At 50.7% G+C, this 24,004-nt stretch overlaps 1 protein-coding gene and 1 pseudogene across 1 annotated transcript; one reads left to right on the top strand and one right to left on the bottom strand.

The window, feature by feature from the left end:
- Nucleotides 1-11,497: 11,497 nt before the first annotated feature.
- On the bottom strand, nucleotides 11,498-11,800 carry LOC136515882 (uncharacterized). The gene has a single exon (XM_066509346.1). It carries the CDS (start codon nucleotides 11,798-11,800, stop codon nucleotides 11,498-11,500), a length of 303 nt encoding a protein of 100 aa, XP_066365443.1.
- Nucleotides 11,801-20,052: 8,252 nt separating this feature from the next.
- LOC136518765 (uncharacterized) lies at nucleotides 20,053-20,951 on the top strand (annotated as a pseudogene).
- Nucleotides 20,952-24,004: the final 3,053 nt, after the last annotated feature.

The raw sequence follows: 24,004 nt of genomic DNA, 5'->3' as shown, positions 1-24,004 counted from the left end.
GCAGCGATTGTGATAGGCTAGGCACAGTCGGATGCAACCATTGTGGTGCCTAAGGAAGCTGTGTGATCCACGCCATCGGTGGCCCAAGTGACGGCACCCGATGTGGGCCGGATGGAGGGGGACGCGACCGAGGGTGTGGCAGAACCGCCTAATCAAATGCCTCACAGGAGTGCTTGTCTTCCATTAGACACTAAGCACTCGAGTGAGAACACTAAATTACTCGGTTTTGTTGGGCACACCCCAGGGGAGAACCCGAAAATCCACATTTTTGCCATCAGGATCACAAATGAGAGAATAAATCTTACAGCATTCTTAACCATTTCTTACATCACTTTTAGTACAACATCATAGTATAATATTTATTTACTATAACAGCAAAATATAATTATATTATCAGAGTTATAAACAATTTAATTGAACAGCAGAATATAAGCATGTGATCAGAATTACAGCGGAAATGAATATCTAATCATGACATGATGAAGTATTGATAAATAAACTACGACAACAGATTATGAAACTTTCATTTATAAAAGCATTTGGTGAGAGTTATAAATAATAACTACGATCGCAGCATAAAGGAATCCTCGCTGAGCCCACCAGGAGGTATCCACACACAAGAGTCAGCTCTAGCATCCACCTGTCACCTGCAACAGGGGGAATAAAACCCTGAGTACTCAATTGTACTCAGCAAGACTAACCCAACAGGAGGAAAGAAAAGACTTCAAGGATATGCAAGGCTATCTGGCTTGTGGGTCATTGCATTTGCAGGAAGCATTACTAGGCGTACGTCCTTATATTCGACTTTTTATTTATAGCCATATTGGTTCATTAACTAACCATTCTATGTAAGCACCTGTGCTACTTTCAAGCAGGTGGTAAGCAATCAGATTTCCCTTTTCCATCTTCTATCTTTCAGTTCTTACTACGATGCTAAACCGTAGACAAGCCGTACCGAATCTCCCAGTGATTCGCAAATCAATGCCCCCAGCTGGGTACCCCAAAAACACACGCCCCGCTTGTACCTTAGGCACAAGCAGGACCAACCCATCACTCTCCTGTCCTGGGTGTCCAGGTCCCCATCCAAACTGGGACTCCAAGCCCCCGCCCCTGAGTCCCGGACTCAGTGCGGTGCAAGGACCTCCTCCACCAAAAACAAACCCTGACAGTCGGTCTGGAAAGAGCCGGATCCATGATAAGAGAGCAACAAGTCTTCCAAGCGCCCATACACAAGTATATGCTCAGGATAATAAGTCTGTGACCTGCCTAGAGTCTTATGCAACGATCGGTCCTTAACCGACCAGACAGGGAAAGCAGTGTAACCAAGCTATGCCCCGCGTCCACGGCGACACAACCTCTTACCCTCTCCAATACCCAAACCATATCCCTGCCTGGTCACCAATTTCCTTTCCACCATTTATATTTTCCAAGTGATAATAATAATCCAGTAATATATTTCCTATATCTCACGAGCGACAAGCAATCACTCGACTTCTACCGGCGTCCTATAGCATAGCATTCTACACGATCATGTCATACTAGTAAGACTCATAGGATAAAGATATATATGCAGGTGGGTTTCATTCAATTCCTTAAAACTTAATGCACAATTATAATTTAAACTGCAGAAAGTAGGGGTTATGCATCGGGGCTTGCCTGGGTAAAATATAATCCGAAGTTAGCTTTCCATCATGGCGACATGATCTCCAAAAGCACCATTTCTCCAGCAACTCCCGATGACTCCATGATCCATCGACGTCCCTATCATGATATGCAATGTAATGAATTGCAAGGGTATGATCAACTGACTACAATCGTGACTCGTATAAATACGCTCTACATATCTCAAGTGAACGAGCTAGTTCTAACGACGACCGTACTTAGGCTACATATCCATGTTGTCGCATAAGACGTTATTTCCCAACAATAATTTTAGTTACATACACCAAGGTGTTTCTTTATTCTATTCTATCAATTTAATCTTTTATTCGCAATCGGATATCATTATCTATTTGGCAAACTAATTATTATTGAGCTACAAAAATTTTAGTGAGTACCTAATTATGCTAGGAGCCTACTGTACAAATTTTAGATTCAATAATATTACCAATTTCATCATGGAAGTTCCTACAAGTTTATATTTCGCAATATTAAATATCTTAGATTAATTATATAGCTCCTAAGAATATTATCCAACTATATGAACAAATTATACCAGCAGGTAGATCATACTTTTAGGAGCCTAACAAGACTGGTTTCACCATTTTTGGATATCTTCACAATTTTAGATTGATTTTTCAAGTTTACTTTATAAGCTAAATTATAAATTTCCCTACAATTCAAAAAGGCCGGCGACACCTCTTTCGGCCCGGCTGCCAGGTCCGGCCCAAGCGAGCGTCACCAGGCCGGCCCGGAGGCGCACAACGCGTGGCCAGCGGCCCAAGCGGGGCTGCGAGCTGGCCGTGGGCAGCGGCCCAGCCATGGCGAAACGCACGGTAATGGCCCGAGCGGCCCAGACGAGGGCGCGCGCGGCCCATCATGGGGACAGGCGCGAGCGGCCCAGTGCGGCATGGCCAAAAAGGCATGTGCGCGGCCCAGGCATCAGTGACGACGGAAATTTTTGTGAAGCGGTCCCTGCACTATCTTAAATTACGGCAAGGTCCATCTACTATTTCGCACACCCACTGACAAGTTCATCTACCCCCCGGCTTCCACCTAAATCATGTTTTCTCACATTCTCCTTCTTTCCCCCAAAAGCAGCGGGCGGAACAGAGTCACCGGCCGGTGGCGAAATCCAATCGCGCACTCATCGACGGCGGTGAGGAGGCGGCCACAAGGCTCGCCCGATGCCGGGCGCACTCATAGGAGGATGCGGCTTGGCCAGAGCTAGAGCATGGTGCCTCGGCCACGCGTGCCGACGCATCGGGACCGGGCGGCTCCGCGGCAAGAACACGCCGGCGGTGAGGAGGCTGTGCGGCTGCTCGGCGATAGGGCAGCAGGGAGCTCTGACGCTAGAGGTGGAGCAACGCGAGGAAAATCGGCGGCGCTAGGTGCAGACGTAGAGGCGGTGACCGAGCTTGGCGCGGGTGGACCGGCGATGCGCTGTGGCCTGGTAGGCGGAGCTACGCTGGAGAGGAACGCCGGAGCAGTAGACCAGCGTGGGCCGGGGTTGCACATGGATGGCGGCGGCGGCATGCAACGGCGCTGGCCGGGTGGCAGAGCAGCGCGCGTGGGGACGGGAGGTGAGGCAGTGGTTGCTGTCTAGAGCAAGCCGTCGGAGGTGAAGGAAATGAGGATTGACTAACGGACACGGTAGTAGAAATAGAAAATAAAGTGGACAGCGTCATGAGGTTCGGCCGAACATGGCAGACACACAGAGATGGCAGCAGCAACTCTGAGATGACCCGGCACAGATATGTGGGTGATGGCAACAAACCCGCGTACACGGCAGTAGATGCATTCATGACACTACAGGGCTAACACGACGGAACTGGCAGTGAGACAGAGAAAGACAAGAGGCGTTGAAAAGCAGGCGCGCGAGAGAGCAAGGAAAAAGAATCCTGCTGCTTGAATGATCGGTGCGACAGGCGCTACATAAAAATATCGGACACGACACAAGCGAGTGATAGAAGGACAGGGGCGCAGGCAAACGGACACGCTGTGGTATAGAGCAATGCAGAGCCACGATGAGAGACGTGATGATAAAATTTCCATGCAATGAGTACGCGGTACGACAAGAAATATAAACGAAGTTGCTGCGCTCTCTCTTATCCATTCATGCTTATCAAAAGTACACCCGTGAGTATATAGATATATATATATACATATATTATTCTACGAATTGGATTTTATTTATAACAGTTTGATTTTTATGCTTAATCCAACAGAACAAACCGTTCGCTGGAATCGTCGTGCGACATTCCTAAATATTTCTACGCACTGCGTAATTGAACTTGGACGTTTATTCGAGTCCACAAAATTGGGTCACTGGATTCGCTTATCACATCAAGTATGTTTAACTTAAATTTTCTGAGAAACCTGTTTTCAAAATTTGACTTAGGCCTAAATCACGGTGCTAAACGAGCTCGTAACACCAGGGGTGTTACAGAGGGGTCCCCGGATGTTGTGGCGGTCATGGAGAGGACCTACGGGGAATCGTCCCTAGCCCTGACCTCGGGGGACAGCCACTCACCCACGCGGGATGAGCCCCTGCTCCGATGGACCAATCTGCGGGACCCGAGTCGACACTCTTCACCCTCGATGATGCCACTAAGAGCATGGAGCGGGAGAGTCTCGATGAGGGGATTGCGGCCGTGCTAAAAGCCTTGGACCATGCTAGGGGCGCCCTGCATGAAGTCGTCATACCCACTGGCCAGGTATTCACTTGACCTTGCCTCTAGCCTTCTTCTTTCCTCACGTATTTTTGTTCTGACATTTATCTTTTTTCAGTCCCTTATCGCTCGTAGTCGAGAGAAATCTCAGTTCCTTCACGAGCAGAAGGAGAACTAGGACCGCCTCATTGAAGAGGTATGGCTGCACGGGGATGTGGCCGCCTAGCTTGTTGCCACCAAACAGAGGGTGGCCAAGCTAACTCCCCTGGTCGAGGAGGCGGACAGTCTCCGACTATGGGAGGCCGAGGCTCGTCGGCATGAGGAGGAGACAGAGAGGGCGTTCGAGGCCCTATCAGTGAGGGTGCGGCAAGATGAGGAGGAGGCCGCCAGAGTCAGGAGGGAGTAGGATGAGCTACTTTAGAGGGACGCTGAGACCTGCTAGCAGATCCTTAACCTTCTGGCTGAGGCTGAGAAGGAGCAGGAGCTGAAGCTAGTAGCCGAGGACAAACTCACAGCCCTAGAGTGGAGGGTGAGTTTAGATGTCAAGGCAGTCGCCCAACTATGCAAGGAGCGAGATGAGCTGCTCCAAACCGTGGGGAGGCTCCACTCGGAGCGTGGTATGGCCTACGAGGAGCACGACTAGGCCATCCGAGAGCGCGATGAGGCACAGCAGAGGATTGGCTCCCTCTAGGCTGAGCTCAGAACCGATACAACCCAGAGGCTGGAAGCCATGGGCGTCTATGCAGGGCTAGCCATGGAGCTTGCCGAGGCATGGAGGAACCTTTAGGCGAAGAGCGATGAGCTTGGTATCCTAAGCACTGCCCTCGGAGTGGTCTTCGATGACCTAGAGGTGGTGCAGTCAAAAGGGACCAATTCGCTCGTGGTCCGTGCCATCAAGATGACGACGCGGGTGCGCCAACTTGAAAGGAACGCCCTTCACGCCAGGATCAACCAAGCCTTTGTAGTTGCCCGCTCTCATTACGCAGATAGCATTGACCTGGAGACGATGAGCCTTAGCTTCGCTCCTGGCTACGAAGCCCATGAGCTGGACAAGATAGAGATGGTGGTGGCTCCTCTCTCGTAGGACCTGGCGAATAGAATTGAAGACATAGTTCTCCCCCATAGGGGGTAGTTAGTCGAATAGATCGGATGATCATTTATTGTAATCAAAGGACAAGTGTCGACCCTTATATATCGTAAAAACAATTTCGTCATTTCATTTTGTTTGATTGAACTTGTTTTCCTCCCTTTTTGTATGTGAAAAAGGGGCTCACGTATTCCGACCCTTCTATTCATTAAGATCATAGGGCCCAAGGTGTAAGAGCGAAACTTTGATCATGCTGGTGAGCAAAGACACCATAGCCGCCAAGGCATATGCTTTTTGCAGTCCGACAAGGGATGCTTAGTTGTTCATTTCCACAAACCTTGCCACTAGGCCTAACATGAGGAAGAGGTCTGACACAGCGACTGTTTCAGAAAAGATGTATTTATACCTTTATCAGCCCCCGAGTGAGATCCGGCCCCTTGCCGTTGTTGGGTCAGATGTCACTGAAGATCGAGGAGAGCATAGCAATATTAGTAGGAGAAAGCATCTCTTGCATTCATGCGACCCCCTACCTAGTATCTGAGCTATTGTTCTATGACCATGCGTTTGGTCCCCTTATGATTCCAACTTTCCTTGAGCCCCGCACATAGCAAGGGTTTGGTCGAGGGTCGGCTTATTTTTGTGATTGTCGCCTCGTTCGCGCTTTCCGCAATCGAAGGGGTTGAGTTAATCGTCACTTGCCTCAATGGCTTGAGTGACGCGCTCGGTGAGCTCATTAATGGGCATGTTCGAGCGGAATCCGGTTTCGTCATTCGTGATGGGGCTAGTAAAGCCCTCATGTGGCATTCCGCTGCTCCTTAACCCACCTTCCAATAGGTTACCCCTCAATGGGGATTCTATGGGCTCGGCTAGAGGTTAGGATCAAATGAGAAGGTCAAGATGAGGTTGTAGGGGCTCATCTATGTTTTCTCCCCTAGCTCTTGTTCGATGCAAGGTGACCTCGGGCCCTCCATGGGCTGGCCTTCAAACCTTGGTCTCCTGATTTATGGTTGGGCGGGCCCGAGCCCTCGAGCCACGTGGGGTTCAGTAGGGGTCGGCCGAGTTTCATGCATCACCCCATCCTCAATTTTTGCAACTAGAGGGGCTGAGCTAACGGCACTTGCCTCAATGGCTCGAGTATCGCGCTCAGTGAGCTCGCTAATGGGCATGTTCGACTGGAATCCGGGTCTGTCATCCACTGACGGGGTTGGCAGAGCCCTCATGTGGCATTCCACTACTTCTTAACCCGCCTCCTGGTAGATGCCTGAGCCGTTCGATAGGCTCAGGTGGCCCATTGGCCTCTCCTCGATGGAGATTCTATGGGCTTGGCTCGAGGTTAGAATCAAACGAGAAAGATCGAGATGTCCCTATCCGCTTTTGAGTGGGGTCGGCAAGGCCACTGGGGCTCATCTTGGTTTTTCTCCCCTGGCTTTGTTTTATGCGAGGCGGCATCGAGCCCTTCACGGTCCGGCCTTCGAACCTCAGTTGGTCGCCACTCATATCAAATGAGATGACTACCGCTTCATGACGCAACGCGAAGCATTGTGATGCAGCAATTGCATATGCAATGCTTGGGTGTACGGGATGAATGTATGAATGAATGAATGAATGAATGCATGAAAATGGATGAATGGATGATCATATAATGGAAAAGAAAAAGCGGGGTCAATAAAGTTACCTATTCAGCTCTAGAGACGGGTTTGGAGAGCTCTTACCGGATATGTCCGTGTGGGGTCTGGATCCGATGTTTGTGACAGAGCCAGCGGAACCTACATGGTGTATCCCACTACTCCCTATCTATCTCTCGGCAGCAGCCTAAGCTGTTCAATCAACTTTGGGTGACCTAATGGCCTCTGCTTGATGGAGATTCCATAGGTTGGCCCCTCCAAACCCTTCCAAAGAAGGTGGAGGCTAGAGCTTGGGGTGTAGAGACAAAGACTCTGATCATGCTGGCGAGTGAAAACACCGTAGCCACCGAGGCGTAGGGTCCTAGCGGTCCAACTAGGTTTACTCAGAGTTTGTGTCTACACACCCTGCCTCCAATTTTTAATGTAAGGAGGGTTAGTCATAGAGAATGTCTACTGGGTAGACACTCTCGCCAACCCCCGAGCAAAGTCCAACCCCTTACCGTTGCTAGGGTCGAAAGCGCAGTAGCGAAATTAATGCGCAAAGTAAAGGTGCTTGCCTCTCGGCAGCGGCTTTGAGCCGTTCAATCGAGCTGGGCATCAATTCTACCTTAATGGTAAGAGTGATGGGTCCAGGAAGCCTCCACTGGATATGAGCATGATCCTGTCTACTTCCTACCCATTTCTTAGCGGTGGCCAAGCCATCGAGGCGACTTGTGCTACCTGCTAAGACAAGATTTTTCTGCGGAGATAAAGGATGAGAACATCCCACGCAAGAATTTAGTTAGGTAGATAAGCCAGGCGAAGAAACTGGTAACAAATGGATGGACTTTCAAATTTCGTTATAGTAAACATCTTTTTAGCTCTTCTTACCTTTTTGTATAAAAAGGTTAGCGTACTTCGACCCTTTCCGTCGTTAAGGTTGTAAAAGCTCGAAGTGCGAGTGAGCCAATTCTGATCACACTAGTGAACAAAGACACCGTAGCTGTTGGGGCATAGGTCTCCCATAGTCCAACCAGTTATACTCAAAGCTTGTTCCAGTAAACCTAGCTCTTAGGTCTTAACATAAAAAGGGGGGGCAGGCACAAAGAATGCTTGCTGGATAAATATGCTCATATCAGCCCCCGAGTGAGGACTAACCCTTTACCATTGCTGGGGTCAGATGTCCCAAAAGATCAGGGAGTTCAATAATAAAACTGATAAGAGAAAGTGTGCGTTTATTAAGGGTAAAAGCGATGTAGCTGCTCGATGTTCTAGGCATTGGCAAAGACCTCGCCGTCGATGGTCTTCAGCTTGTAGGCACCTGGCCGAAGCACCTCCGCGATGACGTACGGTCCCTCCCATGGCGGGGAGAGCTTGTGACGGTCCATGTTGCTCTGGACAAGGTGAAGAACCAGGTCTTCGACAATGAAGGCCCGACCCCGCACTCGACGACTGTGGTATCATCGTAACGCCTGCTGGTACTTGGCTGAGCGGAGGAGGGCAACGTTGCATGCTTCATCTAGCTAGTCCATGGCATTCTCGAGGGATGCCATGGCTCCTTGTTCATCGTACGCCCTGACCCTTGGGGCTCCATAGTCGAGGTTGGTTGTGAGGATGGCTTTGGAACCGTAGACCATGAAGAATGGCATGCAGCTGGTGGCCTAGCTGGGGGTTGTTCTCAGACTCTAGAGCACAATGGGAAGCATGGTGACCCATCTTGCGCCAAACTTGTTCAACCAGTTAAAGATCCTAGGCTTGAAGCCCTATAGGACCATGCCATTTGCGCGTTCTACCAGCCCGTTTATTCGAGGGTGTGTAATGGAGGCCCAGTCGACGCGGATGTGATATTCATCGCAAAATCAGAGGAACTTCTTCTCAGTGAACAGTGTTCCATTGTCCATGATGATGGAGTTTGGGACTCCAAAGCGGTGGATGATGTCGAGGAAGAATAGCATAGCCTGCTCAAATTTGATCGCGGAGATCGGCCGAGCTTCTATCCACTTTGTAAACTTGTCTACAGTGACAAGCAAGTGGGTGTAGCCCCCGAGCACTTTTTTGAGAGGTCCAACCAAATTAGCCCCAGACCACAAATGGCTAGGTGATGGGGATCATCTAGAGTGCTTGGGCCAGTAGGTGAGTTTATCGAGCGTAGTACTGGCACCCTTCACAGGTACGTATGATTTGCTCAGCGTAGGCTACCGCGGTAGGCCAGTAGAAGCCCTGTCGGAACGCATTCCCGACCAGCGTTCTGGGCGTGGCATGGTGACCACAGACCCCACCATGGATATCGCTCAGCAAATGTTTCTCCCGTTCGATAGGGATGCAGCACTCCAGGATTCCGATGTGACTTCGCTTGTAGAGTTCGCTCCCCACAAGAACAAAGGACTTGGCCCGACGTGGTAGCTGTCGGGCCTCTACCTTGTCCATTGGCAACGTATCACAGAGGAGGTAGTCGAGGTAGGGCATCCTCTAGTTGATCAGAGGGTCAAGCTCTGTCGTTGGGTCCTCTTCAAGCTCTATGACTTTGGGGCCGGATGGAGCCGACGGTTGGTCAGCCCTTGAGCCTAGAATGGGTGGACCATCACTGTCTTGTTCTGACCCCTCATGGCAAACTGAGGGCTTGTGTTGGTCGCTGGCAAAGACACCCATTAGCACCAGCTCATGGTCGGATGCCTCCTTTGCTAGTGTGTCGGCTGCCTCGTTGAGGTGCCTTGGAATGTGGTTGAGCTAGAGGCCGTTGAACTTGTCCTCCAGCTAGCAGACTTCTCGGTAGTATGCTGCCATCTTGGCGTCGTGGTAGCTTAATTCCTTCATGACTTGGTCGACGACTAGCTAGGAGTCCCCCCGAACATCGAGGCATCGGATGCCCAACTCGATGGTGATGCGCAGGCCGTTGATGAGTGCTTCATATTTGGCCACATTGTTGGAGGAGGGAAAATGGAGGTGAACCATGTACCTCATGCGTACCCCAAGGGGTGACACGAAGACTAGCCCTGCGCCGACACCCTTCTTCATTAGCGATCCGTCGAAGTATATTGTCCAGTACTCTTGGTCGACGACCGCTGGTGGCATTTGGACCTCGGTCCACTCTACCACGAAATCAGCCAATACCTAGGATTTGATGGCCATTCGGGAGGCATACGTAATGCCCTGACCCATCAACTCAAGTGCCCACTTCACGATTCTTCCCGTGGTATCTTGGTTTTGGACGACCTCACCGAGGGGGAAGGACGTCACCACTGTCACCGGATGTGACTCAAAGTAGTGGCGCAGCTTCCTCTTGGTGATGAGGACAACATACAGGAGCTTCTGGATTTGGGGATAGTGGGTCTTATAGTCAGATAGGACCTCGCTAATGAAGTACACAGGGTGCTATACTTTGAGAGGGTGCCCCTCTTCCTCTCGCTCCACTACTAGGGTGGCGCTGACCACCTGCGTGGTGGCCATGACATAGAGCAGAAGGGGTTCTCCATCGGTAGGAGGAACTAGGATCAGAGCCTTCGTCAGAAGCTGCTTGAGCATGTTAAGTGCCTCCTAGGCCTTAGACGACCATTTAAAGCGGTCGACCTTCTTTAGAAGTCAATAAAGGGGGAGACCTCATTCACCGAGACGTGAGATGAAGCGGCTGAGTGCGGTGAGCCACCCTATAACTCGTTGTACCCCCTTCATATTCTGAATTGGGCCCATCCTTGTAATGGCTGAGATCTTCTCTAGGTTGGCTTCGATGCCATGCTCAGAGACGATGAAACCAAGCAGCATGCCCCTCGGGGCCCCGAAAATGCACTTCTCAGGATTGAGTTTGATGTCGTTTGCTTAGAGTTTTGCAAAGGTCTGCTCAAGATTGGCTATGAGGTGGTCAGTCTGTTTGGACTTGACCATGATGTCATCAACATAGGCCTCAATGGTTTGCCCGATGAGGTCCCCAAAAGACTTGAGCATACAATGCTGGTACGTAGCCCCAGCGTTCTTCAGACTGAACGACATTGTGATGTAGCAGAACGATCCGAAGGGGTGATGAAAGATGTCACGAGCTAGTAGGACTCTTTCATCGCAATTTGATGGTACCCAGAGTACGCATCAAGGAAGCAGAGGGTTTCGCACCCTGAGGTAGAGTCGACTATTTGGTCTATGCATGGCAAAGGAAATGGATCCTTTGGGCACACCTTGTTGAGACCCATGTAGTCAACACACATCCTCCATTTCCCACTTTTCTTTCGTATAAGAATAGGATTGGCCAACCACTCTAGGTGGTACACTTCCTTGATAAATCTGGCTACCAAAAGCTTTGCGATCTCCTCACCGATGGTCATGCGTTTCCCCTCATTGAAGTGACGCATGCGCTATTTCACTGGCTTGGAGTCTAGGTGGATCTTCAAGGCATGCTCAACGACTTCCCTCAGAATGCCTAGCATGTCCAAGGGTTTCCATGCAAAGATGTCCTTGTTGGTGCGGAGGAAGTCGACGAGCGCGCTTTCCTACTTGGGGGAAGGTGTGGTGCCAATGCGCACCACCTTGCCCTCGGGGCTACCAAGATCTATGAGGACCTCTTTAGAGCCCTCCACTGGCTCGAAAGACCTGGTCAACTTCTTGGGGTCGGGCGCTTCTTTGGTGACCTCTTTCCTGATGGCCGCGAGCTCTTCGGAGGAGATGATTGTCGCGGCGTGATCGCAGCACTCGACCTCGCACTCATAGGCATGCTGGAAGGAGGTGCTGATGGTGATGACACCACCTGGGCCTGGCATCTTAGGCTTGAGGTAGGTGTAGTTGGGAATGGCCATGAACTTCGCATAGAATGGTCATCCCAGGATGGCGTGGTAAGTTCCATGGAACCCCACCACTTCAAAGGTGAGGGTCTTTGTCTTGTAGTTAGACAGGCCCCCGAAGGTGATGGGCAGATCGATCTGCCCAAGCGACATGGCTTACTTTCTAGGCACGATGCCATGGAAAGGCACTCTAGTTGGCCAGATGCGTGTTCGGTCGATGCCCATAGCATCGAGCATCTCGGCATACATGATGTTGAGGCCGCTGCCTCCATCCATCAGTACCTTGGTGAGCCTCTTCGTGCTGACGATCAAGTCGACCATGAGCGGGTATCTCCCTGGCTGTAGGACGCTCTCTAGGTGGTTGGTCCGATCAAAGGTTGTAGCAGACTCTAACCACCGAAGGAAGGTAGGTGTGGCTAGTTTGGTCGTATAGACCTCATGGCACGCGACCTTCTAGCGGCGCTTGGAGTCATAGGCCGCTGATCCTCCAAAGATCATGAGGTAGCCATCCAGCATTGGAAAGCCACCGTCCTTACCCTCGTTGTCATCTGTGGTAGGGTTGGGGTCCTTCCCATGCTCCCCTTTCTTGGAGCCTTCGGATAAGAACCGCTTCATGAGGCTGTAGTCCTGTATAGATGCTTGACGGGAGAGGCATGGTTTGGGCATGGCCCCTCGAGTTGTTTTTTAGAGTGGTTTGGAGTGCCCTTCGCGGGCTTCTGACCACCCCTGCGGTAAGTGGCGGCCATGAGCAAGTCCTCGTGCCATTTCTTTTTCTTCTTCTTGGCGAGACGATTGGAGGCGCCTTCGTCAGTGTTCTCGTCTCGTCCTGCCTCGCCTTGCCCTTGAGGCGGTCGAAGATCGCTCCGATCACTTCTTCACCCAAGGCATGGATGGTAGCGATGTCAAGGAGTTCCTTGGTGGTTCACGGGCCCTTGTATCCCAGCTTGTGAACTAAGGACTTGCAGGTTGTCCTAGATAGGAAAGCTCCTATAACATCGACGTCAGCGATGTTTGGTAGCTCGTTGCATTGTTGGGAGAAGCGCTAGATGTACCCTCAGAGGGTTTCTCTGGCCTTCTGTCGATGATTCTTGAGGTCCCATGGGTTCCTAGGGCGCTTATATGTGCCCTAGAAGTTTTCCACGAAGATCTCTTTTAGGTCCATCCAACTTTGGATTCTGTTGGACAGAAGATGTTCCAACCATGTTCATGCCGAATTGGCCAAGGTTGCGGATAATGAAATCGTCATTATCCACACCACCGACTTGGTAGGCAAGCTGATAATCCTTGAGCCATTGTCTAGGTTCGTTGCCCTAGAGTACTTTGGGATGTTGGTTGGTGGTCGATACCTTGGCGGGAAGGCAGTGTTGAGGATGTGTCGGCCGAAGGCCTGAGGCTTCGATAGGTCGGGGCTCGGGCTTCGGTCCTTACCACTATGGTAGCATTCGCCACGATGAGGGTGATAGTCGTGGCTAGCTCCCTCTCTTGAGTCATCATAAGTACGCCTGTGGGCATCGAGGATGTTGTGGATGTCACGGTTGCGGCTGAGACGCTGATGCACTGGGACCGTGGTGCGCTGCCTACCTCCTTGTGGCTCCTGGTGGACCGATGTGTCCCTGCCGGGGCGCTCTGAGGGCTTGCGCTAGCTAGTGTTGAGCTCACGTTGCCGAGACAATGAGCTCTCTGCCTGCTATGCCACCGCACGCTCAAGCACCATGCAAATCTTGTGGTGGGCCCGACGATCCTCGGCCATCGTGTCCTCTGGTTGACCACAGAGCAAGGCCACCATAGCAGTGATGTTTTGGCTTGCCCAGGCGAAGCGAGGGAGGGCTTCTTCATCGGCGATGATCCTCCAGATAACATCATGGGCCATGGCGCATGCGCGCCCACCGTCTCCACGGTGCTCGATCTCCCGATCGAGCTCCGTGCATTCTTGCTCGAGCTAGAGTCATGCTTCCTCGATCTCTCGGTGTCGGGCTCTCAGCTGCTCCACCTTCATGCGAGGTGGGGCCACTGTCTCCCCCTCGACCTTATCATCGAGGTCGTTCGTCAGGGTAGCCTCCTCCTCGTGGATGCTTTCGATGTGTCCCTCGGGGGTACCTATCATGAAGCATTCATGAGAGGGGTGATGGCTCCCCCTACTAGAGTCAGAGCTAGAGGGCGACTCCAGCTCCTCTGCGAGGAGGTTGTGAAAAGACTCCATGATGTGTTTTGTCACCCCCATGAACTCGTTGTTCGCGAGGGACGGAACCATGCGCTGCGCCTCAAGGTGGCCAACGGTCTTTGCGGTGTTGCAGAGACCGAACGGGAGCACTGTCGGGGCGCTCCTGATGAGGTATTCCGGGAAGAACGGCTCTCTCCCGGTAAGCTATGCCATGATGTTGGCGAATGAGAAGGTGAGGTGGCGCAGGTTCTCCTAGGACGGTTGGGGTCCCAGGAAGACGTCGAGCTAACGCACTAACCTTCCATAGTCAAAGTCGAGGAGCTGGCCGCTTCTGGGGGCGTGGGCCTCCAACGCATGTAGCCGCAGCTCCTCGAGCATCTCGGTGATCGTGTTAAGGCCGGTGGAGTGGAAGGGTTGAATGACAACGGGCACCCATACTAGCTCTCCCTCTGTCGTGACGATGAAGTCCCGGCCCCCGAAGCGCACATGTGCGCCCGAGACCTAGCTGATGTCGTGACTAGCCATCTGTGGCCTGATGTTAATGTCGGGACACGCAAAGTCCCCTACCTAGCGCGCCAACTATCGGTGTTTTGAGTAAACACCAATGCGTGAATTTGTGTTATTGCGCGTCTGGACCAGATGGTGTGCTAAAAAGACACAAGTTTTATACTGATTCGAGCAGAATGTTCCTACGCCTAGTTAGTGGTTGTTGCTCGTGTTATTAGCACTGAAAAGTTCATAGTAGGGGTTACAAACGGGCGAGAGAGGGACATGTCCCAAGTCTCTGATGGAAAGGTCGAATGGGTGCTGAGAGCTTAGTCGCTGCTTAGCTATGTGTTCGAGGTTACTGGTTCTGCTGTGATGCGGCGTGATGCGTGATGTGATGAATCGATCCGCTTAGTGGGGTGCCCTACTTTCCCTTTTATAGGCCAAGGGAGAGCATGGGTTACAGATGGGAGAAAAGAGGAAAACAAGAGGCAAAGGAAGTCCTTCAAGGACGTCGGGTCTTCCTTTTCCTTTGTGCAGGCCCCACTGACATGGTAGGCGGTGATAGGGAAAGCCCCACATCGGGCGCATGTCTGCTGACCCTAACAGGGCCATGCTGGACGTCTGTCTGCTGATGATGCCATGTCCTAGCATTGTTAGCGGGTTGTCACGTCCCATCCCGCCCCGGCGGGTAGCGCAGCGGACCAGGGTACTTATTAGTGGCCATATAGGGAGTAGGCAGAACAGTGATCGTACGTCCGTTACTATGGGTGATGCGAGTTTCCTTCTGGACCGTAGTGGTTGTCATGAGCTTCCGTAAGGATCCGTGCCCAAGGGCAAATAACGGTGCTCACAACACTATAAGGCAAATGTCGATGCCTACAACACTGTTTGGGCTCTGACATGCCTAGAAGGTCCTCAGTTTTGTGGTACTTTCCTACAGGCGTGCAGGGTACGGTCCTCGATTTTGCGGTTGACTTGAGTACCCTGCCTTATCAGCGCGTGTTGTTATAAAGGAGCCAGCCCTCAGACATCGGGTGAGGCGAAGCCAACCCTTAGAAGTCGGGCGAGGCGAAGCCAGCCCTTAGACGTCGGGCGAGGCAGAGCCAGCCCTCGGAGGTCGGGCAAGGCGGACCCAACCCTTAGACGTTGGGTGAGGCGAAGGTAGCCCTCAGACGTCGGGTGAGGCAGAGCCTGCCCTCAGGGGTCAGGCGAGGAGGACCCAGCCCTCAGACGTTGGGCGAGGTGGAGCCAACCCTCAGACATCGGGCGAGGTGGAGCCATCCCTCAAATGTCAGTCGAGGCAGAGCCAGCCCTTGGGGGTCGGGCGAGGCGGAGCCAGCCCTCAGGCATCGAGTGAGGCAAAGCTAGCCCTCAGACGTCGAACGAGGCAGAGCCAGCCCTCGAGAGTCAGCCGAGGCAGAGCCAACCCTCAGGGGTCGAGTGAGACGGGGCCCGTGGCCATAGCGCCTATCGAGGTAGAGCCAACCCTCGGGGGTCAGACGAGGCATGGCCCATGGCCTCGGTGGCCAAACAAGATGGGACCCGGCAAGGGGTGTAGTCGCGCTCTTGATCGCGTGGATGAATCAACGTTGATGGTCATTAGCTCCTGCTCTTCGGGTATCCTAGTATTGGTCCCCGACAATAAGGCTTCCTAATCTCCTTGTACACTCCCTACGGTTCGCGTATAACAGTGTTTAGCTCTTCTCGTCAAAGAGAACGGAAATAGTTTCTACTTTAAGGTTTCATGTGGCATGCCTGCGACATGCAAGCATGCACAAGTTTGCTCAAACTCTTGTAGGTGGGTATATGGGTTTTTATCGCCTTCTCCTGAGAATGATTGTTCCTGGACCAAATTTATTTAACTCGGATGCAACTCATAGCCAGGTGTAAGGATAGGTTTCAAAGATTTCGGTGGCTCTAGTTGTGCGCCCGTAGAAGCAGCGAATTGATTGATAGGCGTGATATTATCCATGCTTAGAAATAAAATAAAAAATACAAGGACAAACCTGGTTCGACGAAATCACAGTAATCGTTTCCCTGGCAACGGCGCCAAAAAACTTGTTAACACCTGTTGTGGCACACAGAGATAAAATCCACAAGCGCACGGGTATCGAAGTAGTTTTCACTTGGAGTATTATCAAGTATCGTATCCACAGGGAAACGTGTGTGTTGTCTAAACTCTAGTTTGTCTAGGGAGATAGCAATTAAGGTATAAGGTATGAGTAGAGAGGATTCCTATGGTTATGACCCTATGCAAAGCAAGGCTTATGATTCTAGTGTTCACTTCAGGACGCCGCTTAGACGGTAAAGCACCGCTAGCAGATAACTCTACTGACGCGACTATGGTCCTACTAATTTAAGAATCTGCTCAATTCGGCGTGGACTACAAAGGATAGACGGAGCTGTCACCTCCCACTGCTACCACACAACTAAGAAGCAGGGAGCAAACACAGGTAGCCGATAGCCTAAGCACCACACTTATGCTAATGATTACTACTCTAATCCAGAGATCTAACAAAGACCAGATCACTCAAAAGAACTGTGAACCTGTGAACAAGATAGCACAAAACTTACTTTAAACAGAAATCAATTACCAGAAGTATCTCAGATGTAGACTTGGAGAAACCTAGATCCGCCAAAGTACAAGCCGTAGAGGTAGCACCGACAGGCCGGTACTTCCCCTAAACTCTTCCTTCACTCTCTAACTCACTATTTTCTAGGTACAAGACTAGATCCTATAGAGGACTAATCTCTCTTGAATGCGATGCCCTAATCCTGATATGGGGATACGAATTAGAGTTTCAGGATGGCTCCAGGGAGGAGGGGTAGGGGCTGCTATTTATGAGGGGCACCTGGCACCCTCCCCCTCTTAGCCTCATTGGTACTAAACTTACACCATATCTCATTAAAATACACATGGGGCCTTTATGAGCCAAATTCTGAATTGAGCCCATAAATGCATAGCATGGCTCTATCTTGCCCCTCTATTTGAACCGACGTTGAGCAACGGCGTAGATTGATCCTCAATGGTGGTAGAAGAACCGACGTCGAAGCGGAGACTGACCAGCAGGGCCCACAAGACGGTCGGCCTGCAGGTGGGGCTGGCCGGCCCCACATGTCAGCCTTTCGAGGTCTACTTCGGTGGGTTGCCTTCTGGTATGTTCTAAATCCTTCCCAAGTAGTTTTCGTCGCGAATAAACATGATGTAATCTGACAATTAAGTACCCCTTGATGGTTTTCTGGATAAACCTTACTGAAAACACAAATTCAACCAAACGTGTGGAATTTGTCAGTTTAAACCCCTAGACCTAAGTTTGGTGATGAAGTTAAGTGTATAAGCGGATTATGTTAACGGTTTATAATTGACATTAACGACCGTCAACGACTGACTAGCACGAGAACGAACCCTAGCAACGATGGAAACTATCACAAGGGAGCAGAAACAACTTAGCTCGCTAAACCCTAGAAATCGCCGGCCGTCACGACCGGGAACGGCAAGTCGCCAAGAGTTGCCAGGAGGAAGACGAGACGAAATGAGAAATGAGGAAAGGGGGTAATTAACGCTCCAACTTCGGGTGCGCGGACCCCACATGATAGAGTCATAGAGAACCAGGGAGCGATCACCAGCCAGAGAGCGCGAGATTGGACGTTGCGGCACGCGACACGTGCCATATCCAACCGCCCAGAATTCGGTAGCCGAAGGGAGTCAGAACAACCGGTTGACAGATAGCAAATCTGTTCCATAAAGGCCCTGAAGTGAATGTTTTTATTTCCTCCCTTTCGAAAAGGAAAGCAAGCATTTCCCTAGAAAAAAAGAAAACTTTATTCCTTCATTTCAAACAACTTATGATGTAAGAAAAATATAGGATTTGAATTTCTTTAAAATTTCTGTGAAAATCTGTAATCCAAACAAGCTCCAAACTTCTTTTGAATTCATAAATTCAAGCCAAAGTATGCTAAGCCCTTCCTCAACTCTATCGCAGGATCGGGAGACGCAGGCAGCAGCACGAACGGCAAGCGCACGCCGCACGCGCATATCCCTGCACTAAGGAAAGCAGAGACCGCCGCCCTCGGTAGTCGACTAGTCGCTCGGCGGGATGCGATAGGCGCACGCCGGAATGCCGGATCGGAGAAATTGGCACGAGTCAGCGAACCGGGTCAAAGCCAAGCAAACGGCTTCCGCGGTTGCGTGCCGGATACCTGAAGTGGCTGCGGCGTCCGGTAGTGCTTGGCTCGGCTAGTGTGATGACGTCCTCCCGGTGAGATCACGCGAGCAACGCCGTACCTGATGCTTGCGGCAATGAGACCCAGAGATGGATGATTCCTGGCCCATCAAGAAGGAAAAAGGTTCGTACCAATACAGTGTATCCTTAATCAAGGAGGAAGGCAGACAGGTCACGGATGGTGTCTACTACGCTAGTACGCCACCGTTACGGAGAGCTGCCGGCAGAACAGACCAGGATTGCGACCGTAGGGCTGATGTGCATTAGGGTACCAAAATTTTGCAAAATTTTTCAAGATTCTCCGTCACATCGAATGTTTGGACGCATGCATGAAGCATTAAATATAAATAAAAAATAAAACTAATTACACAGTTTAGACGAAATTCACGAGACGAATCTTTTAAGCCTAATTAGACTATGATTGGACACTCATTGCCAAGGCTCCTACTCCTCCCAAAATAAAAGTCGTTGTGGCTTAGCTTTGACGAGTTATATATAAAAAAATTTAATATTTATAATACATAATTAGTACCATTTGATAGATCATTAAATATACTATAGCGGGATGTTTATTTACATCAGTCTCAATGGAAAGTTTTATTACGTTGTTTCTAAAACTGTCGTGTCATTTGAAATGAAATAAAACTCGGATTAAAACACCCATTTTTAATGGAGAGTTTCATTCCATGATTTCATAGGCATTTAATTCCAAGACTCATAGAAAGTTGGTAATCATGTCGAGAGAGTTTCATCTAGATGAAACACATTTCTTCTCTCTTTTTAAATACACTGTCATGTCATTAAAATATCTATATAACAACCTATTTAATACAAATAAAACTCACATAAAACTTTGACCGAGACCGGTCAAAGCCACAGCCAAAAATAGGAGCATCCATCACTCTGAAACCAACGATAAAAAAACGTCGCGGCTTAATAAATTTATACTGGAACTGAGATCCGGCGCTTTTTAGAAGCATCTCCTTTTCCTTCTGCTGATTTGTGCTAACCGCAGCATTAGCCGCATCAGTGGCACCAGCACCAGCGCGTGCTTGCTACTAGCAGTATCAACACTAGCCACATCAAAAGACGCGGGGCCCACGGACCGACCACGTTGAATATCGGGGTGCTGTGCTGGGGCCACGTGGGCCTAGAAGATGACTGTCCCTACTTGTCAGTCACACGTGTTTCCCTCCAAGTCACCGCAACTACTCGTGGGGTTCGTCCGTTCCCTGGTGGCGGGCCCTCTCACGCGCACTTTGGGCCCCCACAAGCTGCCGCCTTTGCGCTTTTCTCCTTGCTCTGCTCTGCTCGCGAACGCGACGCCAGCTCCGCAGCTCGGCCGCCTATTTTAGGCACCGCGAGTGCCGACTCCTGTGCAATCAAATCCAAGGCTCTCTCCCCTCTCGTCTCGCCCACCAACCAGTCCAAGCTATCGGGGTTTCGTCGCTGATGGCCACCGAGACCATCCAGGTTCCGGCGCTGGCCATGCCCGCAGTGGCGGGCAGAGGCGGTGCCACCGGCGGCAGCAGCATCAGGGCGGGCGCGGGCCTGCCGCCGCCGCGGAGGGGCCAGATCAAGGGGAAGATCCTCAAGGACGTCCTCGCTGCGGTGTCCGCCATGGCCTGCGGGCCTCGTCAAGAACAACAACCGCGGCGACGGCGAGGAGGGTCTCCCGGCCTCCGATGACGCCGGCGACAAGTGAAACAACCGATGACGACGCCGGGCCGCCATGGATGGCTCTCCGCGTTCTCCCTTCCGTCCGCCCGATGCGCTCGCTCCTCTGCTGCTATCACGTGCTCATTTTAGTGCACGCAGCAGAGAGGGCTGGCAGAGGGCCAAAAATTACTACGAAGCTCTTGTGATTCTCTCCGTATTTGTGGGTGTCTGTTCGTCTCGGATGGATCGGTTGCCATATTAGAGCACGCACCGGTCCATCCATGGTCTTGCTGGTTTGTGCTTCTTGTCCTCGCCCTGCTCTTTGGTTTGGTTTGGTTTGGGTTGGCTTCGGTTTCAGTGTCTGCTATCAGGAGTTTACTGCGGTTTTTAAGAAAGAACCTCCTGCGGTTGCTGTTTTGTCCTAAGTCTCTGTTGTTTGATTAGTGTAGTATTATGCAAGTCTGTGTAGTTTGCTGAGTGTTTGATTGTGTAAGGTTCAGGAGGGATCAGCGAGTATTATGGTCTGGTCCTTCCTCTTTGTGTTACCACTCTTGTCATGTTTGTAATTGTAACTCTGCTTTGCTATCATGTCAAATAAATTGAGCTTCTTGTGTGAAATACTGTTTGTGATTTGGAATTTCTGGCTCAGGCCTCACCCTTCCCCGGCAAGTTCCAAAGGTTGCATACAGCTTGGTGAATGGTGAGTTGGTGACGAAGTACCAAACTGAATGGCGGTGACGATGGTAACTTGACGAGATCCTATAAGGCTCCGTCGAGTCGAGCCCCTGCGCCGCCCCGGTGTTCCTAGCTTACTCCGCCCCGGCGCCGGCGTCGCTACCAGTACCAGCCGTCGGCCGTCGCTGCCTCGCCTGAGCCGCTGCGTGCATCCTCCACGTGCAACGGTGGCCGCCCGGCAGGCCGCCCTGTGTGGAAAAGGAGGAAGCGTTCCTCCGGAGATACTAGCAGTAGCAATCACCAGTCAATCACGAGATGATTCCGTTCCACCAGCGGCCAGGCAGCGCATCCTCACGTTGACTTGCTACGAGTCTCCCGCCCGCAAGTCTACGCCGCCGGGAACTTGGGGATGAAGGACCTACCAAGCGATTCCGTAGCGGTGAAGGTTTCGGCAGACGGCAGGGCCTGAGGAGCGTACCGCATACGACACCAGTACACCAGGCATGCGGAACCAGCAGTGCAGCTGTACACCTGGCCGCTTCACAAATCACAATCACGCACGCGAAGCCAAATTAGGCATCAGAACGGCACGCCATTCCACCATTGACAGTTCTCTGGTTTTTTTCGTTTTCACAGATTTGGGCGAACAACACTTGTGCCTGGTTTAGATTGTAAGTTTTTTCACTCTCTCTCCGTCACATCAAATCTTTGGACACATGTATGGAGTATTAAATATAGATAAAAAAATAACTAATTACACAGTTTAATTGTAAATTACGAGACGAATCTTTTGAGCCTAGTTAGGCCATGATTGGACAATAATTGTTAAATACAAACCAAAAGTGCTACGGTGCCAATGAGGCCTTGCCATCTCGCAAGTTGCTCAGAGTCACCACGCGCTTGCGTGCCAGGCGGCGGCGGGTGCTGCTGGCCCCATGGGCCATGGCATTGGCACGCTAGTCGCTGCCCACTTGAGAAAACGGCGGTTGGTCATCGGGATTCGGAGCCGGCCCAAGCAAAGCAAGCGCGGAATTTGGACCCGCCATACGTCCATCTGCACCTGCGGGTTTCACGCGACACTCCTGGAGCAGGTCATATCCGAGGAACCACGTCTCGGTAAGTGACGGTAAACAGAAGCAACACGGGAGTTCCAGCTACGATCGACCACCGTCTCCTGCTTTGCATTGCCTGTGCTGAACTGCTGATCCTCAACTTGCGTGTGCAACGTGCCACAGGTCGCGTTTGGATCTACCGTCTACGGCCAAGAGCCTTAAGAAATTTTACTGCCGCTGTCACGTGTTCTCACAACGAGCGTCGTGGCTGCGTTTCCTTGCGGTGAAACAGACGCACGCCATTCGTTTCAGTGCTGGGCGATGCACTCTATCAACATGCATGCGCATTCATGAGGTGACTGTGCTGTGCGTCGTGTGTACGAGCATCTTCATCCTTACCGTGCATGTTCGTTCATCTGTACTGTGTTTTAACAAAATGTTATCGAAAAGGAAAAACAAAACCATCTGAGCCATAGAAATAATGCTGCCCTTTGGTTGTGGGTGTGGACACCTATATCTATATAGGGCATTTTACGTCAGTGCCATTAAAAAATATGGTCTAATCGTCAATGTCCCTACAAAGTTGGATCTATCACTGCCATCCATGGGTTTGGAAACTTTTTTCGTCCAAGCCATTCCGTCCATTATAGCTACTAACGGTGGGTAACGGGGGTGGAAAAAGACTTGAATGCCACTGGGGAGTAAGAGGATGACTGAAAACTTGTGTGTTTCTTCTATGCCACTCCCAGGACCTAGCCTCTTGGTGCTATTCAGGTGGGTTTTGGCGCCAATCTTCTTGGCTTTGGCGCTAAAATAACCCTGGCTCCCCTAGGCAGTGCACTCCTCATTTCTTCACCACTCACTTCTCTCAACACTCACCATGTCTGAAGCTTCAAGCAGTAGTTATGAGAGGCGGCTCACCAGGTGGGTGTTTTGCCCCAACTGTAGGGTGCTTGCCAATCGATTCACCTCGATGACCGGCAAGAACACCGAGCATGTCTTCCACAAGTGTCCATACTTCTCGGTATGTCTTTGTTCATTCGTCATATTCTTGTTTGTTCCTACTTCTCAAGTGCTTGGTTCCTACAATCTGGTGACCATTTTGTGCTCAGGCTGGAGGTTGCCAGTTCTATCAGTGGGAGGATGAGATGGATGTCACTCCTGCACAAATTGCAGCTCCAGTGGCTTTGCAGCCAGTTGCAGCAGGACCTACTGCAGATCCAGCTCATTTGCCCATCATCCATGAAGCTACCCAGGCTACTGCTAGAGGTGGAGTGGAAGACAGAGCTGATGGGGTTATGCAGCAGCTAAAATGGATTGAGAAGCTAGTCTTTGTTGCCATCTTTCTTGCCTTGTATGCAATAATGAAGAAGTAGGTGTGTGTTTGTGTGTTTGGCTGTGCTCATCTATATGCATGTATGAATGAACAATGATGTATCAATGAATGAATCAATGTTGGAATGTCATTGCAGACCACACAACAGTGCTAATTTATGGTGAACATTTTATTTGACCAAACTGATGATACCAACATTACACAGGCATAAGTTCAACATAGTATTTCAACACAGCCATAAGTTCACAACACAGTCATCAGTTCACATCACATGCGTAAGTTCAACATAATGTTAACATGACAGGCATAAGTTCATAAAAGATGGGTGTTCTCCAACATGAGTTGTTTCAAAAGGATAAGAGTTGAGTCACCTAGCTGAGTCACCTGTTTTTTAATCAAGATGAAGCTTTTTCCTGCCTCTGGTATTTGCTACTGGGCTGGATGGGTCAGCTGCTGAAGGGTCGAGATGGCGACTAGAGGGGGGTGAATAGTCCTTTTTAAAATTTAATCGCGTTGGCTAACCGAAACAAGTGCGGAATTAAAACTATCGGTCTAGCCAAGACTACACCCCTCTATCTATGTTTACTAGCACCTTGCAAAGATACTAATCAAGCAACAAAGGTG

This window comes from Miscanthus floridulus, chromosome 17 (genome assembly GCF_019320115.1).
Source record: "Miscanthus floridulus cultivar M001 chromosome 17, ASM1932011v1, whole genome shotgun sequence".
NCBI lineage: Eukaryota > Viridiplantae > Streptophyta > Magnoliopsida > Poales > Poaceae > Miscanthus > Miscanthus floridulus.
Note: the sequence above shows the minus strand (reverse complement) of the source record. Positions and strands in the feature narration are given on the sequence as shown.